Source organism: Cyphomyrmex costatus, unplaced genomic scaffold (genome assembly GCF_001594065.2).
Source record: "Cyphomyrmex costatus isolate MS0001 unplaced genomic scaffold, Ccosl1.0 scaffold4, whole genome shotgun sequence".
Lineage (NCBI taxonomy): Eukaryota > Metazoa > Arthropoda > Insecta > Hymenoptera > Formicidae > Cyphomyrmex > Cyphomyrmex costatus.
The window spans coordinates 1,207,419-1,225,679 of NW_017278207.1; the positions used below are offsets into that span (position 1 = coordinate 1,207,419).

The window sequence follows — 18,261 nt, forward strand, 5'->3', positions numbered from 1 at the left end:
TTCATCAATTTAAAATAAATTATTTTTAATTATTTATTACTTATTATTTCGTTTAATGTAAAATAGATTTGTTCATGCCAGAAACTTCATGCAGAAAAATGCAAAAATTTAGAATATAATCACAATATAGTGGAATGTATTCCTTTCGTCACGTGATAATTTACATGTCAAAAATTATAAAAGATAAAAATATATTTTAAAACTAATTCAAAAAGAGATACATTTTAATATAGGTTAAGGCGGGACTATTCTGTCAGTTTTAACTTTAAAGTAATACAAAAATCTACGATAACAATCTCTCTTTGCAGTGACGTGCTTATAATTACATTATATAATCATGATTGCTTCTTAAGAGCACAAGTATAACCTTTAAATAATTAAAACGTGTTGTTCAGAAATAGAAATTATTGCGAGAAATGGACAAAAAAGCCTCGGTCTACTCTATATTTAATCAACAATAATTTTCTGGTAACAATATATCAACAAAAAATGTTACGAAAAATCGGAGGAATAACATACAAGACGTAATAAAATCGAAAAATCCAAATAGAATTTCGTAAAAACGCGAGCTAGTTAAATCCGAACAAAATCACGATCCATCTATTGGTAAAAGCGTTGATTATCAGGTACGAGGTATACTCTAAAAAGAAACGAAGGAAACGAGAATACGACGAAAAGAAGACAAAGACACGAGACATCGGGAGCTTAGCGATAGAGATAAGACTGGTCGGAAAGAGGAATCCGTAAGCGCCCGGTTGCTAACAAGAGTGAAAAAGCAACACGACAGTGTCGGGAGACCTTTTAATGAATTGGCTGATAACGATACCCGGGAATATAACACCGGTAACACTATAGAGAGTCATGGCATGCAGCACCGATGAAAGAGGATTAAATTTCTGAGAGCAATGGCCGAACGAATGTATATGATTAATTCACACACATTTTAAACTTGATAAAACTAAAAAAAAGTGAAAAATAAAAATAAATAATATATATGTATATTATATATATTATTAATAATATGTGTATATCTCAACGAACTCTATCATATACTTTATATAAAATAAATTTCGCATTTATATATATATTATATCTTTGTTCTACAAAAATAATCGTAGAATATTTTGTTATTTTATATAACATATATATTCTAATGTACTCTACTTAAAATTTTGCATTTATTTTATATCTCTACAAAGATAAATGTAGAATATTTTGTTATCTTGTTGACAACAATAAATTACATGGAACATTGATAAAAAGCTCTTGAAGTCACAAGTGGAGTAAAACAACTTAAATTTGTCGCGAAGTTTCTTCCTCGAGCCTTTAATTGCGGCACCTTCGCGTGCGCGTTACTTCTTACCTTCCTTCCTTCTTTACCTTCTTTACTCGTCTTGAGATCCGTCCGTCATTCGCGATGTCTGAAGTATATGTACCCGAGTACACTTAGATATCGGAGGAGCGTGTAACTTTATACAGCTGTGAGAACTAGCGACGGAAACGAATAGAACCGGTCGAAATTGAGCGTTTTCACGAGCGTGTACTTGTAACCGCAACAGTAAAAAGGAAAAAAAAAAGTAAGAAAGAAGGGAAGAATTTGCGGTCCGCCGTAATGCGAATGTACGAGCTGCACGTTACTGCACGCACTCGCTTTTCCGTGTCACGCCACATGTCGCATTTACGTTCTTTCTTGCGAGGGACGGTAATTCACGAAGATCTTGAAAACGAGGAAACGACAGATTTTAATTACAGTACACCGAACATGTCGTTATAAAATATCTACTCTCGATTTCTCGGTACGAAACTGCATATTCATCTTTTTCTTTTTTTTTTTTAATATTCGTGAATATGGATGAAGACCCGTAGAAAAACTGATACCGTGACGTCTATATATATTGAATATTGAAATTTACACTACCGTATAGTTGCAGTACAATTCGATACTATTTTGAATCAATTTTAAATTTTCTATTAACTAATGTCTAAAAAAAAACATTTTTATGCGCACTCTACATCTCTAAGCATTTTCAACATGCAATTCATTTAAGTAAGAACAAACAAAAATCACATGTAAAAATGGTTTAAAAATGAAAATAGCTTAAACAATAAATAAAAGAAACGTGGCGTGTTATTACATCTCAATTATCCTAATGGAAATGCGCACACAGTAAAGCAATAAAGAAAGCGTAATCTCTGAGATGAAAAGCGTCTCACATGAGTCGCGCACATGCAACTAACGCGAAATTCTCGGTGGAAGTTTCCGCTATATGAGAGCGTGTTCGAAACAGCGGAAATACCATTTCCGCGGACACAATAATCCGAAAATGGTTTCTCGAAAACCTGATTTCCATGGCCTCCACACAGGATTGACAAACATCACGAGTGACAAATTTTGGAAATTGTATCTGTAAATATACGATCAACATGCGGAAACATGCAAATTATAAACAAAAGAATGATTATGCAATTCGTTACATAAACAAAAACATATTGTATTTTGAAATAGTCATTTATGTTGTTACGTATTGTATTATTGATACAGCGATTCTATTCAACTAGACAAATTTATTAACCTTTTACAAATTTTTTCATTATTCCACTCTTGATGAATTACGTTTTCTTATTCAGGTTGATAATATACATCTCTTGAATTTATGCAAATTATGGGAACTATGGTAATCTTTGCATTAATCGAGCACGATATGGAACTATGGCGAGAGAGACCAGAGTAGAAGATCTCGCGAGTTCCGTTAACTCCAATCCGAAGTGGGTTCCAAGTTTTCCGAGCACACGAGCCTGATATGCAGATTTTACCGGCGCGGTTATCCCAAATTATCCTTGTAGGGCCTCCGGGCTGAGGGCGTGTTTTGTGTTAGCGAGTGCACGAAGCACATGCATCTGCTGCACGTTCGCCGCGAGTGGGTGAGGCGTGTATATGGATACCCCTCGTGTGTTTATGTACACCAGTATCGTATATAACGCGTATATATCGCCGCAACAAGTACAGGCTGTTTCAACCGAGCGACGATAATTACGTTTCACCGCGCCCGTCTCGTTGATGGCACTAGGTGCAACGAACACGGACATGCAACCAATTAATCGCATCAGCTTCGATTCAGCCCGCTATAGTTTAACTGCGAGCTCGTTATATCATATCCTCCAAACGATGGTGTATATTCGGTTAATATTGTTGATTGCATCACGTGTTCTTGAGTGATTTTCTGCATCTCCATTATGTAAATACTATAATTATGTATTTAATTTTTAGTGCGCATAATTTGCAGCTTCTCTCGTATATATTACTATTTAATGTTTATATTAATATATTTACACCGACTGCATTCTTAAACGAAATATAGAACGTATTCTTTTGTGCACTTACTGGATATGATTTTATTCTCTCTTTTTTAGTTTTTTTTGTAACTCAATAATAAGCTATACATTTTTTATTATTTTTTTTATCTCTATTTAAAAATAATATTTTTATTTTATACTTTTATTTTTAATCTACTGATTTTTATTATAAAATATATTGCATATCTTATTTCATTTTAAAAGGAGAAAACTATGAAAATTAGTTCTTTTTTTCTATTCTTATGTTCTCTTTATCTTGTCTCCCATTACATCATATAAAACAGCGTTATCATATTTCCTCGCGTGTCAGAGGAAACAGTATTATCATAATATTGTCCCTGGAAAATAATGTGTGTACAATATCATTAAACATGGGAGGCCGTTTGAATTTACGCTTAAACGTTGATCAAGTTCATTAAGGGACCGTCGGCAAGACCCATCTCGTTAGGGCCGCACGTGTCCCGAGATTGAGGCTTTTGGCGTGAGCGGTGCCTAACTTTCGTGCAAAGTTAAAGCCGCGCCGCGCCGCGGGGTGCGAAAGCATCTTCGAGAGAGAGAAGCAGGCGTGACTAACCCCTCGATTCAAGATAAGCTCGACCTTTGGCGTATGTTGGCATTTGCAATGTTCATCTTTGCTTCTCTCTCTGTTCCTTTCTTCTTCTCTCTCACTGCATGGTACGAGATCGTCATTCTGCAGACGAGATTCCGCGGCCGAACACGCTTAATCGTACAGTAAATTGCGAACCGCGGCAACGAATCAGAATATTATACGTGTTGATCGGAGAAATACCGCATGGATGTATTTAAAAATGGCTTTACGCATTTTCGATTATAATTTCGGATAGAGCAGAGTAGGAGGAAATTAATTAATAGTTATGTAAATTATAAATGTACGCGTATGTATATCTGACAAATAATCGGGTGTTACTTACATTTTAAATCGTATAGAAAATTGGGGAAAACAAGAAATATATAGATTTTAAATTTCAAGGACAAAATTATTTACAATTAAAATTAATTATATAAAAATATATATAAAGATATTTTGTATTGTCGAATAATTTAGAATATAATATATACATATACTATTACAGATAATACTATTGTGAATGTAATAAGTTCGGTTTTCGATGTTGAATGGGGATATTATCGTTGATTACTAATATTTATTCGTGAGACTGGAAACGCGACAATCCGCGTAAAGCAACATCAACAACATGGAATATTAATTTGACAACTGAACTGTGAATTATGTAATAAATTATGCACATTATAATTAAATTCATCGAAATTATGCTGGTTGTAATCGCTTCTGGCAACATCGGGTGATTTTCTTCCGGCAGTACGCTTCAACAAAAGCGCGTATTCATCCAGATGTAGGTACTCACGTCGGATGATTTATTCGGGATGCTCATCAAGAGTGAACCGTGTAAATTCGGCTTAAGCGCAGCGTAGTTGAAAGGGATCGTCGTTTAAAGCGAAATAAAAAAGACTGCTAGCCATCGATCAATCGTTAATTGTGTACTTCGAGGGAAAGAGAAAGGGACAGAGAGAGAGAGAGAGAGAGAGAGAGAGAGAGAGAGAGAGAGAGAAATAAACAGCCGTTCGTAGTTGTACCGGTTGGAAAAAGAGACGTTGTGAGTTATATTTCGCTTGTGGGAAGATACACGCGGATGTATTCCCGTGTATCAACCAAGTACAAGTTCCGTTTAAGCGATACGGTGTTTCAAAGATTTGTTTCGCGACCAATCGATCGATTCAATCCCAACATCTCCAACAAGCATGTTGATTATATACAAGTCAAATACCAGATCATTGAAATGTAAATAGTTTGCATTTAAAACAAAAAGAGAAAAAGAACCAAATGTTTTATAATTCCACTAAATTAAATAAATCAATTAAAATTAATTCAATTATAATACATATAATAGGTTGAAGTCCAAAGTGTGATATTATATTAAATATTTTAGACCTTTCATAAAAAATAAAATTAAACGAATAAGAGAGACAAAAATATGAATTAATTTGCATCTAATGATGCTTATTGACAATCAACTAATTGTATCTTTTTTCTAGAAGGAAAAATCTCTAGTTTTCGCTATTTTTTTTTTGCTCCATCTATATTAAAGTATATATAAGACTTGTTCTTATTTTTGGTATTCTTATTCTTTATCTTCTTATTCTTCTTAGACTGTGTATTTTGCTATCATTTTTCTTAAATGATAAACGTGTAATACGAAGTCTGAATTTGCAGGACTCGCAAACAATAAAATGATTGTATGGATCAATCATCCTTGTGAGAAATTAATTACGTCATATGTCTGATGATATAATTTATCGTTTAGTTTCAATATCATTATTAATTCTTTAATGTTTTGACAAATACACACATTTTATTATTTTATTAGTTAATAATATTATCAATATATTATACAAAATTAATGCATGTATATTAGATCAATATATTATGACAGCAAATAACTCGTCAATATGTATATGTATAAGCTAAATATATAATTTACGAACCGTTGTCTTGTTTAATTATGGTAAAATGCAACAAAATCCTACCCTATGTATATATACAGCTTTAATTTTAACAGGATGGAATGGGATTACTTACACACCCTTTATTTGCCCTTTTAAGATTCTAGAGATAATGTCTGTATCCCAAAGGTTATTTCGTAATCTGTTAGGATTACACGCCACAAATTACATTTTTTTTTTTCATAAATTTCGCGACTCGTATAATCGCGAATATTAGACTAAAAACCAAAATATTAAAAATTGTGATATATATGTAAAAGTACTATAAACTTAAAATATAATCTTTCTATAAATCTCTTTTTTTTTCGTAAATATTTTTAATCGATTCCTAGTCTAAAATATAATAAAACAATTGACGTTAGAAAAGCTTAATATTAGAAGCAAACATATTAAATGTGGAATATTTAATATATAATAGAAAATGTTTAATATTTTAGGGTTTTTTTTTACCAAGATGCTTCAATAATATATCTAAACGAATTGACATGTGTCAATACTACTTTGTGTCATAACAATTATATATGCAAAAATAGCAAAACTATATTAACAATGTTTTTCGTTTTTAGATAAAATTATCTAGATGAAAAAATGGCTTTATCTTTTTTTTACATTAGCTTTTATTTGGTAAGGGGAAGAGAATAGCAAATAACAATAATTATATATATATGATAGCCGGTTCAGTTTCACCTCATCGCCAAACAGTTCGTTGATTAATGGTCCAAATTACTAGAGGTAACTATAACCCTTGCCTGTGTTACGCGCGCGGTACTTCCAGACGAAGTTTCGAACGCAGTCGAGAGTTTGCAGTTAAGCTACTTAATCGTGCTTGACTGTAAATCGCGCGGCGCGCGGTTCGTAACGTCGCAGCCGATATTTCGCGCAAAGTTACACTCGCATAATAGTCTCTCTCTTTCTCTCTCTTCTTCTCTCTTGAGCAAATAAGATGGATATGAAGTGATAAGATTTCGCTACATATGTTATTTTCTGTGAGACCTGTGATTTCCTTATGACTTTTCGTTTTCTAAAAATTATCAATTTCGAACAAAATGTATTTTGTAAGTTCCACATATATTATTAGTTTTTTCTCTAAAAAAAAAAAAAAAAGAAATTCGTCGCTCTCCTTTTTACGCAATTTATCCGTTTTTGCGTGCAAATGAAATTCAACTTTTGAACGCGATATCGTATAAAAGTGGACGAGCGTTATGTCTATATATACGTCGTCAGACTTTTCGCGAGTTGAATTTATGCTCCACACATTATTATGCAGACTGGATACGGTGAAGGCACTCGTATATCGTATTTCAATAACTGGGTATCGCCACATGCATCATCCGCCGATCGAGAAAAGTTGCACATCTCGTATTCCACTTCGATAACTGTGTAAACATAAACCGCTCTTTACTTAGGAAAGGCAGACTTAACAAGCATCCGATGATATCTCATTAAAGACCGTAACTCATTCGTTGATTAGTTGAAGTTTACTTATTATACATAGAAGTACTTGTACACAGAATTCTTAAAATGAACGAACAATAAAAACATATGCGATATAAAAAGATAATAAAAAAGAAGATAATAGAAAAATAATAATAAAGAAAAAATAAGTGAATAAAAATAAAAAGTATTAGGTTTCAAAATTCACTCAAATTAATTTTCTTTAAAATAAGATTCATCTAATATCTATGTACATTAATTTCTATTGACTTAAATCCTCTTATTGTAGATTTTATTGTATTATATTATGGGTTATTTGTCCTAATTAGAGAAATTTCTTGAATACAAACGATACAAAGTGTAAATGTGACAAATAGAATAAAATAAAATATATAATCAACATTTTATATTCTCTGATAAGAATAAGGAAACACGCTTATTACGAATACAAGGCGTGACTGTTCAACATTCTAATACAAAACACACACGATAAAACAATCTCGTACAAACTCTGAAGCTCGTGTAACATATCACTCCTACTTTCGCAATGCAATCGGTGCGACTCGCGCATCGGCGAGCAACGAGCGAGTAGACGTTCATTATCGCGGCATTCTCTTACACGCCGCAGCTGCCGCAATGATAGGATCTTAGCTTCCCCTCCGTTCGCGTATATGTACGGTTATCTGTGCGCGATTACATACCTATCTATACAGTAGTTCAAAATTCCCTCGGTTCCCTTCTGCCGAAGTGTACCGCCGCTTTGTGTATCCTAACTTGGCCGTAAATTGAACAGCCTCTGCACGAGTAAGGATAACGCGGTGTTGATTTCTCGTGGGAGAAGCATGTAACACGCGGGGCGAACGCGTTGCAAAACGTAGCGCGCACATCTCGTAGTGCGGAATACAGACGCATCGTTTCGCCTCGATGCATTCAACGGCGCGGTTGTGTCGCAGAATATTAATGCACATGCGACAAAGAGTCTAGCGAGTGTGCAAAAGCAACTTTTTCGATCGCTTCAACAACACCGTTCCATCAGTCGTTCTCGCGATTGAACGATCCGTCCCCATAGTCGTCCAATATTTACGTTTTTAATAATGTAAAACAACGGAGGAATTCGAAATTGGTCACTCTCGTGGCGGAGGGATTTTCGTCAAATAGTGCGGTTTTGTCGGTGGTTTGGATCGCGGCATAATGATGGTTTTAATGATTACCCTGTAATCAATAATTGTGGGTAGGATTCACCTGTTGTTTGAACAAGATATAGTAATCATTTTCTTTAATCTATAGATACCTTTAATTTCATTTAACTTTAATTTCATTAAATTTCATCGCAGTTGATATTAAAATTAATAATTACATGATCAAAAATAAATTGTTTATAATTTTAGATTAACTTTCACAGAATTTATTCAAAAGTTACTTACATATTGCATTAAATACAATCATACATGGAAAAAAGTTTCTGTGTGTGTTGATGTATTTAAAAATTTAGCTAGATACAACAGATTTGTAATCTTTTAATTTTGTTCGATTGATTATCAAAATAATTATATAGAATGTCATAATTTTTGCAATATTATACTTTATTACATAAATACTTTAATGGTTTAACTAAATTATTTTTGAATTTACATTATTAGATAAACAATGCTGCAAAAAATTTTGATCTCTTAACAATTAGTTGAACGTTCTATATATGTAATTCTTTTGATAGTCTAACAAGATTAAAACTGAAAAATTCTAAACTGTTATTTATCAAGAGAAAGAGAGAGAGAGAGAGAGAGAGAGAGAGAAATTATTAATTTAAACTTAAGTTTACTTGTGAATATTAAATTAAAAAATTGCGCGCTCATTGACATATGAATTGCAAAATATATGTACATGTTAATACAAATATCGCAAAAGAATGTTAACCAAGAATTTATGCAAAAATTTGGAGTTTTATCTTCAAAATCTCCGTTCTTTTCACTTTAAAACTTATATACCATTATATGAGTTAATATACCAGCTCATAAAGAGTCGTTTTTCGGCGAGAAAGGGAAGCTTTATGTCGATCCGCAAAAATTCGCAAACACGGCAAAGCCAAAGCTAACCGCGAAATATGCGGATACAACGAGTATGCAGTCTCGTGTATATAGTCAACAAAAAATCTCATAAATATCACGTCGTCGTGGCTATTACCGCAGCCGGTGGCTACACGGAATACTAATCGTAATGCGCGGAAGAAGGGAGAGAAAGAGAGACGGACGCCTGTCGTCGCGAATACGGCTAAACTTTTTCAATTATGTACGCATAAAACGTGTCTGGTCCGTGGAACGGACTCCACCTCACGTCAATATTCTCGACCTATATTAAAAGTGTTCCGATATCCTGTGATTAAAAGCAAGGAACAGCTGAGATGCGCCTCATAAATAACGTATAATTTAATCAATGATGATGTCTAATTACGCGCAATTGCCTGAACGTGCAGAGAACGAGAGATGAGTAAAAGATAGATACTGGTACGTAGATATGAGAATAATGTAAGATGTGTGTGCGATCATGTATGCGATCCTTGACAAATTTTGGAACGAATAGATGTGTATTTAATTTTTTTATTCCTAAATTACTTAACAACTACAAAAAATATCTATATTTATTTTTTTATAATACTTTATTCGCTGAGAACTTTTTGATACATATTAAAATAAATTTGAGATCTTTTAGATTCATTAAGAGATGCGATACAGAAGATTAAAATCTAAAAAAATATTATACCTTTTATTTACATTTGTTAAACAAAAATTGGCCCTATTTTGTTATAATATTATCTCTTTCCTTTAATAATGTATTTTACATAAATTAAAAATTCCTTGTATTAAATACGAAATTATCGTACAAGTAAAAAGTAAGTAAATATATAAGTATAAGAAATAAAGAATATATAATAAGTAGATAAAATTAAGATAAAATAGCTTCTCCGTGTAAGCGCGAGCATGAAATTACTGAAGAGATTTCATTATTTTTCCTACGTTATCAAAAAGCTCTCTGGACATAGAGGGTCGTAATAATAATGTTTCATGTACGAGGATGGATATTTCATATTTTGCCACCTGCGTGCGAAGCGGGTACGTGAGAAATCTACGACGGGCTTTGGGGTAACTAAGTGTTCTACCTCTTCAGGTTAAAAACCCGAGGGCAACGGGGTAACTGAATTAGGAAGGTGCGGGTCGGACACCCTTTTAACGCGGCCATTTACCTTTCCCAATTTTCCGTCGCCGCCGACGTGTTGCTCACCCCCCTCGTACTTCGGCAGTGCTAATAAAAAGAGCCGCGGAACGTGAACATCGTACTAAGTGAACGAGTTATTATTTCTGAGTCACACGTTTGCTGAGCGAAATGTTATCATTTCGCCGTTATCGGAACGGAAAGAGGAAAGATATATCGTGGTTATTCAAAGCGATTGCTCTTCAAAATGGAAAACATCCACTTTCAACAAAAAAGAAAGCTGGCAAACTGTCCACTTGAATATATGATTAAAAGTCTATTTGTCTTTAGTAAGAACGTCATTTTTCTCTCATAATTTTTCAACATTTTATTCTTATTAATCATTAAAAATATACTAATTCGATAATAGAAAAGCTTTTAACACGAGTTTCATGTAAGAGATGCATCCTTCGTTGAATTATACAAATTATATTCGAGAAAAACTCAAAAGCACGAAAACATATTTTATATTTTAGTTGCGGATAGACTGCCAAGCTTAGAGGATACATCACCAACGACAGTCTGAAACTCGAGTGTATGTTCAGCAAGTGTACCCCACGTTTGCGATATGAATTTCATTGCGCCTGGAGTTTACGATGTAGACGACGTGCGGCGAATTTGGTCGGTTTCCGTATCACGTGAAACAATCGCTTGCAAACACGCGCAAAGTAAATCTTAGGTACCATACGACGATCGGTTTCCATGAAATTGCAATATAAAGCAAAGTGCGCTACATTTTTAGATTATTGAGAATAATATTTTTCAAAGATATATGGTATATAAATATATTACATATATTTAATGTTCATCTACACGACATACTTCATTATTTGTAGCTCTGTTCATTAATTTTATTTTAGCATTTCGACATGAACCGTCGATATACATGAATATAACATTAACGTTTTAAATCAAATGTAATAAAATCGCAATTTATCGTGCATTTTCATTTCGCTACGTATTGGTCGAATTAACGGTTAAAACGCATCGATCGAATCCGAACAATCCCGACATCTGCAACATTAATTGATTCGTATTTTCATTCTCGGAATTAAACATAAGATTACCCTGCTGCTAGTGAGAATAATGTGTTACTAACTTTAACACGTCAAGATTTACAAGGTGATAAATCGAACGATTAGGTTTCTCGTTGCACGAAAAGAAGCCGTCTCCTGTCGTGGTGGGTGATCGGATCCCCTTGTGGCACCCTTCGCAATCTTCTACGTCTCCCTCCGCCGATCTTGCGCGATCCCAACGTTCTACCCTCGTCCTACGGTGTTAAACTCCGAGAGATGGGAAGAGGGAGGGACACCCAGCGCGGCAAGGAAAGAAGTTTGAATTTTCCAACGTCGAGTTTGACTTGCAGAGTGCTAATATTAAAGTTCGTCGTGTGCCGCCCGGGAACGGAAAAGGCCAGGGCCTTCCTCGGAACGGGGACACGGAACGAAGAGAGGTGCCTGCCGCGCCTCGTGCATTAGCTGAGGCTCTCGGGATTAGATTAGAATTTGTTAGGGGCGTCTCTTCGGCGGTAACTTCGTCCCAGGAACGCCGCCAGTTTTGTTTCATCGCCCACGGGCGTGAGAGCTTTTCGGAAACTTTATTACAGGAAGTTCCGTTGGGACACGCTGCCCTGCTACTAGGCGACGAGGTACAACGTTTTTAGAACCGACCCATCGAAGCAGACCGGAAAAGCCGTGAGACTTTTGTCCTATAATGTTTGCACGTTGTTATCTCTGTCTCGAATTGTAAATGTTATCTTACTTCGATAACATTTTATTTCCAACGAGGAACACGCGAAAATCAAAATGTTGTAAAATGAAATAGTTCTCACATTAAACGATGATATTCATATTTTTTTTACAATTTGATAGATAAATTGTGACATTTGGAAAAGTGATATCTTTGTAAGACTTTATAATAGTTTCTGAATACTTAATTCCTAAACACTCTTCTTCATTTACAGATGTTATTACATCACTATTAAACATTTATAAATGCAAGATTTGTAGGTTTTCAATTATTTAATTTTTATTTAATTGTACAATTTCTTAATGATAGACACACAGATATACTTTTTCCTCACATTTTTTATTATCGTTATTCTTTCAAATAATTTTTATGGTTAATCAACGATACACATATTTAGAAAGTCAATCTATATTGCGAAAATTTCGATGTCATTACTAACAATTTTCATAGCAAAATACTGATACGTATCTTTTCGAATATTTATAACTTATAATTGATTACCAAATAGTATGCCTCAGCCCAGAAGATCCTTGAAACTTAAGTTCAGCTTTCTGAAGCAGTAGCTTTCAAATTCTACTCACGCGGTATTAACAACAAAACTTTCCTCCTCCAGAAGAAGAAGCAGTACGGTTTGTCTATCTTCACGAGGTACACTTCACCGAGGTTTGCTTCGTTCTTGCTGTACTTCACGCATTAAGCGAAACACTACGGAGCTGGATTAGAATTTGTCAGAGCTGTCGTGCAATAACTTCGTCCCAAGGAAATGCTTGGAGTTTGGCTTTAAGAAGTTTGCCCTTCGTCTTACGATAAATTGAAACTAATTTACACCACGCATAATGAAGTTCTTGAAGTGCATCTCCGAGATCTTGGGAGCAGAGTGTCACAAGAGAAAAATTTGTGACCTCGGAAAGTAGAATGTATCGTGTGTTGCGCACGCGGAGTAAAACACTACTGTTCGGCGAATTATTACTCCCAACGCGGTTAAATAAAATATTACTTCGTTGAAGTAAACAAATTACAATCTCAATAAATAATTTAGTGCCAGGATGATTAATTCCTGGCGGATTTCAAAATATAGAATATTGCAGATAATAACTTTTTCGTTGTGTATAATTATAAATACGTTATGTTGATTAACAAACAATAATAAATATTATTGTAGAGTAACGACATACTAATCAGATAATTTTGGGTTTAACAATTATTATTTTAACAATTTAAATCCTGATAATTTGATCCTGGAAATTTTGGTAATTTAATCTTTTTAAACAGTTATTTGAAATAAAGCTGAACTTTTAGTGGTTATTTTAAATTCTAGCATCGCATCGCAAACTATCATTATTCTGATAACGTGTTAAAAACAAAATATATATATCAAATGTATTATATGTCGATAAAATGGCTCTCTATATAGGTATTACACTCTTCTCTAACTTATCCCTCATTTACTCTTGTAACAAATGTCGATCGTGAGTTCGTTCCAAATTGACAGTTTTACGACCACGTTAAGTTTCTTATTTTTGTGCCTCTCTTAAAGCCGAAGTACGAAAGAGCTTTTCTTTGTCGTTTCACTTCGGTCGTCAACAACATACGAATCTGACTTTCACTTCTTCTTAAGTTAATTCGATTTTCACTATGGCGAGGACCGTGATATTTGTACAACTTGCAAAATTACTTTTACGGCTTCTTCTCACTCTGAAGTCGAGTGCGATTTAGGAAAGCTTACAATTAGCACAGTTCTTTTTATTATTTATTTAAAATCTCGAAACGACGCAGCTATACAAATAAACGTAACGTTTAATTGCTCCAGATATCTAATGCTTTGCGACCGCGTAAATTTATTTGATAATTACTTATTTAAACAAGTGACTCTACTTTATGTAAAATATATTTTTAAATAGCTACAAGAATTATGAATATGCTGTGAATACGTTGACAAATACTAAGATAAAATAAACAATGTTATAACATTATTTCAATTCGTAAAATAATCTTAGAGCTTCAGAGTTTAAATGACTCGACAATTTATTGATAATTGCACGTTCTCTTAGTTAGAGTCTTCAAATATTTACTCTAATATCATATTAACCGGAATGATCTTGGGTGAAAGCGTGGTGCATCGTAAACGTGAACTACCTATTAGATTAGGGAAGATAATACAAGGATGTAGGCAAGAGTGTTTTTAAAAGAATCGAAGCTTACAATTTTCAAAATAAGAATCAGCGGAAGAAAAATGTTACGAAAATATAAGATACTTTAAATCAGTATAAAAAATGCAAATAGACAAAATAAATAAAAAATAAGAAGAAAGAAATCAAACTAAACTAATGTAAAAATAAATCAAATAAATTATAATATTATAATATTATAAAGTAAATTATTTTTTGCTAGTAAAACTATTAACAGATTTTATCTCGCGCGTAATAAGTTTTAGATAATCTAAATCTTAAACTAATTCAGAAATTTTGAAATAAATTTATGTATTATACAAGTGTTTATATAAAAATAATTTAATAAACAATTCTTCATAGTAAATTAAAAAAAATTCTCTTAATGAATTCGATTTCATTCCACGAAAAGCAAAGATAGTTTTGAAAGGATTTTACCTACGCCTTTGCATAGCATAAGATAACAATACAGCTGGTGTAGAGCCAAGTTGTATAGTCGTTTCCATATAGTCAGACGGTTTTGCGTTTTATGATAATGCTCTCACGTCAAACATACACCGTTATCCCCAACGTTTAATGCGTTTACTCGAAAATTTTCGTCGCGACGGTGGAGGTAAAATGTCACGATTCACCTCGCGCATTACAAATATTTTTTACGGTGTTGTTCCGTAGCGAGTTACGGCCGCAAAGCCCACCTTCGAGACCCGTTCCCTCGCCACGGTGACGTAGAATATCATACCCGTTGAATTTTACGGGCCGCGTGTTTAAAACTCGCATGTTTAATTATTCCAGCGAAATGTAAACTACCCGAATTATGGGGCGAACTGCTTTGCGTGGCTTTAAAACTACGAAGGAGATACGATTATCCTTCCTAATGGTTACACCGAGGTTCGTTAACGTAACTGCTACACTACGAGCATAATTTTACACTACGTATGTATAAAAAATCTTTTTCAGCCAAATTTAAATTAGAATATCATAAAAAAGTCAATTATTTCAATAATACAGAACTTTTAATTGAGCTTATCAAGTAATTAAATATTTCAAGTACAATCAACCTCGTATAATTGTTCATTATTCTAACAAATATGTATATGTAAGCTTTTTCTCCTTATTTTATTACATTCCTAATCTTAACTTTTAGTTAGTTATCGTTAAAAATTACAACGTCGTTATCAAATTGTTGTTTTTAAAAGAAACGGCAAAAGTAATGGTAAAAGTAACTTCCCATCACTAAGGTAGAGCAATACAATGCAAGGTGCTGATAAAAAGTTAATTTTGAATTACTTACCTGGCCATTTCTTTGAGGAATCAACTCGTAGAGTTCCTTCGCTCTGGATTTGATCTTTACCGTTGGTGACGCGACAAGTGTAAAAACCAATATCAGAAACGTCCAAATTTGTGATTTTTAATCGACTTCCTGCCAAGTTCTGCGCCACATGTTCATGCATCTGAAATGTCATGTACTTGCATTTGTATTTACTAAATAATAATTTGAGAATTAAAGAGAATGTTGAAAATGAGAGAATACATAGCTCTTTTTATAATAAAAAATATGTAAAAGTTTATATACACTGAGAAAAGCTGTTAACTTAACTATAAATGCATTTAATTCGTCATGATTATTTAGTTTTTATTTATAAGTATCTATATATTCAAGTTAGACATACATGAGTTATGTCAACATGTTATTTGATTGAATTAACAAATATTTACTTAACAACCCGTGACCGCTGCATTTAGTTGAATCAACAAATATTTTTTTGAAACAACAACTTTTTTCTCAGTGTATGTACACATGATATTGAATTTTTTTTTCGTTGTAAAGATCGAAAATTAAATTTCAAGAGTTAAAGAAAATCGCTCGAGCACAAAACTCTAAAGAGCAATTGCACATTAAAAATAAGTTTAATAATTATACAAGTTAATAGTAATTTAACAATTATACGTACTTGCGCGTGAATTTTCTTAATAGTGATTTTCGGTCGGTTTTCTTCTAATGGCGCTTCATTCTTGTACCATCGTATCTTTGTTGGAGGTGGATCGCCCACGACTTCGCATCGCATATGAGCAACGCCGCCGGCATCTTTCGAGATATTTGTCAGAGTCCTTACGAATTTTAAAGTGCCACTTTTCGTGCCAGATGCAGCGTCCACGTCAGTCCTGCGAAAAAAATAAAACGTATACTTTACAGTGTATTTAACAATCAAAAATGTAAAATATAAACAACTGTTTTAAAAATATATTCATTTGTCATATAAATATACATATATAGCAGATAAAAAGCAAAAATTTAGCAGTTATAAAATTCTAACTCGATTATGCGTGATACATCCAAATAAATAAGAAAATATATATTATATGGCTTTATGCCATCCTGAATTCTTATTTTATCATACATTACATTTGTCAATGTTATTAGATTAAATAACATGCATTTAAATATCTCTCTATAGATCGTATCCATGTGATCCCACCTGCGGTCTAGATAACAATGTAACTTTGTAACGAGGTATCTTGAGGTATATAAACTTTATCGCTTGCAAGCTCTATACCTTGTTAAGCTTGCAAAGAACTTTAGTTGAATCAACGTCAGATTACATTTGTATAACTTTCTCATAGCATGAATAGATTAAAAAATTACTTTATTAGATCTTCCGAAAAACAATATAAATAATACATTTTTAATTTTTTACTCAAAATATATAGAATAACAGAATGATAACTATATAATATACAAAAAATGTAATTATTGACATAATCAAAAAACAAATTATTTATTTCTAAGTTAATTATTTATATTTATTAATTTGTATTATATTTATCTACATATAAATTAACTGTCAAATTTATTTTCTAAAAATATTTTATTCTTTCTCGCATTTATAATAATACATGGCTTGAACATTGTATTACTTTTTAAAAAGTAAAATTATGTGATACTCTTTTATAAATCAGTATCGTGTCCTCAGTGATTCATATTGGCACAATAACTGTGAGATGCTGGTATCAACTCAACGTAACGCACTTCAGAGATGTAGATGCTGCAATCAATTACAGCTTCCGGCGGGTAGAGACAATCAGATGGCCGCGCTTGCATGTCAGTCAGTACCAATCCAATAGAATGACTCGAATACCATGAATGCAATATTAAATACAAATACATTAACAGTGAAAATTGTACGATTTTAATCCTTTCTTTACTTTTACTCCATTCATGAGAGTAAAGGCGTATTGCGCCAAGTCTCCTTTATCATGGAAGATTTGATCTACAGTGTCACAAAACGCATTTAGCAGAGCGCACATTTTCAGAAGTGTGCGCCGCACATTTTTTAAATCCCGTATATTCACGCAAAGATACGACCCGGCGGCGCTTCCACGTCTCCTCCTACTGAATTCCTGAAAGTCACGGGAATAATTCAAGCGAAACGCGTACGCGGGACAAAGGGCGACTTTAATTATGTCGCCGATGCAGCCGCATTTCACATGGCGACGTTCACGACCGCCGACAGCCGTAATGTTACGACGTATACCGTTGTAACGAGAGATATGCGTCGTTCGGGTGCCAACACGTTTGTACAACATTGAGACGCGGTTATTATCCGTGGTTGCCTTGTATTGTTGCTGCTTGTGAAACAGGAAAATGAAAATAAATTTAAAAAAGATACTTCCATATACGCTTAATGGAATTCTGATAGTCGGCTAATGCAAAATAATATACGAAGCATTTTTGGTTCAAATAAAATTTGGCATTAATTAAATAATT

General features: G+C 33.5%; 1 protein-coding gene across 1 annotated transcript in view; it reads right to left on the bottom strand.

The window, feature by feature from the left end:
- Nucleotides 1–18,261, bottom strand: part of Ror (tyrosine-protein kinase transmembrane receptor Ror) — a 49,842-nt gene that overhangs the window by 23,220 nt on the left and 8,361 nt on the right. Inside the window, exons 2-3 of the mRNA XM_018543808.1 lie at nt 16,448–16,658; nt 15,787–15,946 (exon numbers count right to left, since the gene is read on the bottom strand). Of these exons, the coding sequence (XP_018399310.1) occupies nt 15,787–15,946; nt 16,448–16,561 (274 nt within the window). The 5' untranslated portion in view covers nt 16,562–16,658. The remainder of the gene's footprint in view (nt 1–15,786; nt 15,947–16,447; nt 16,659–18,261) is intronic.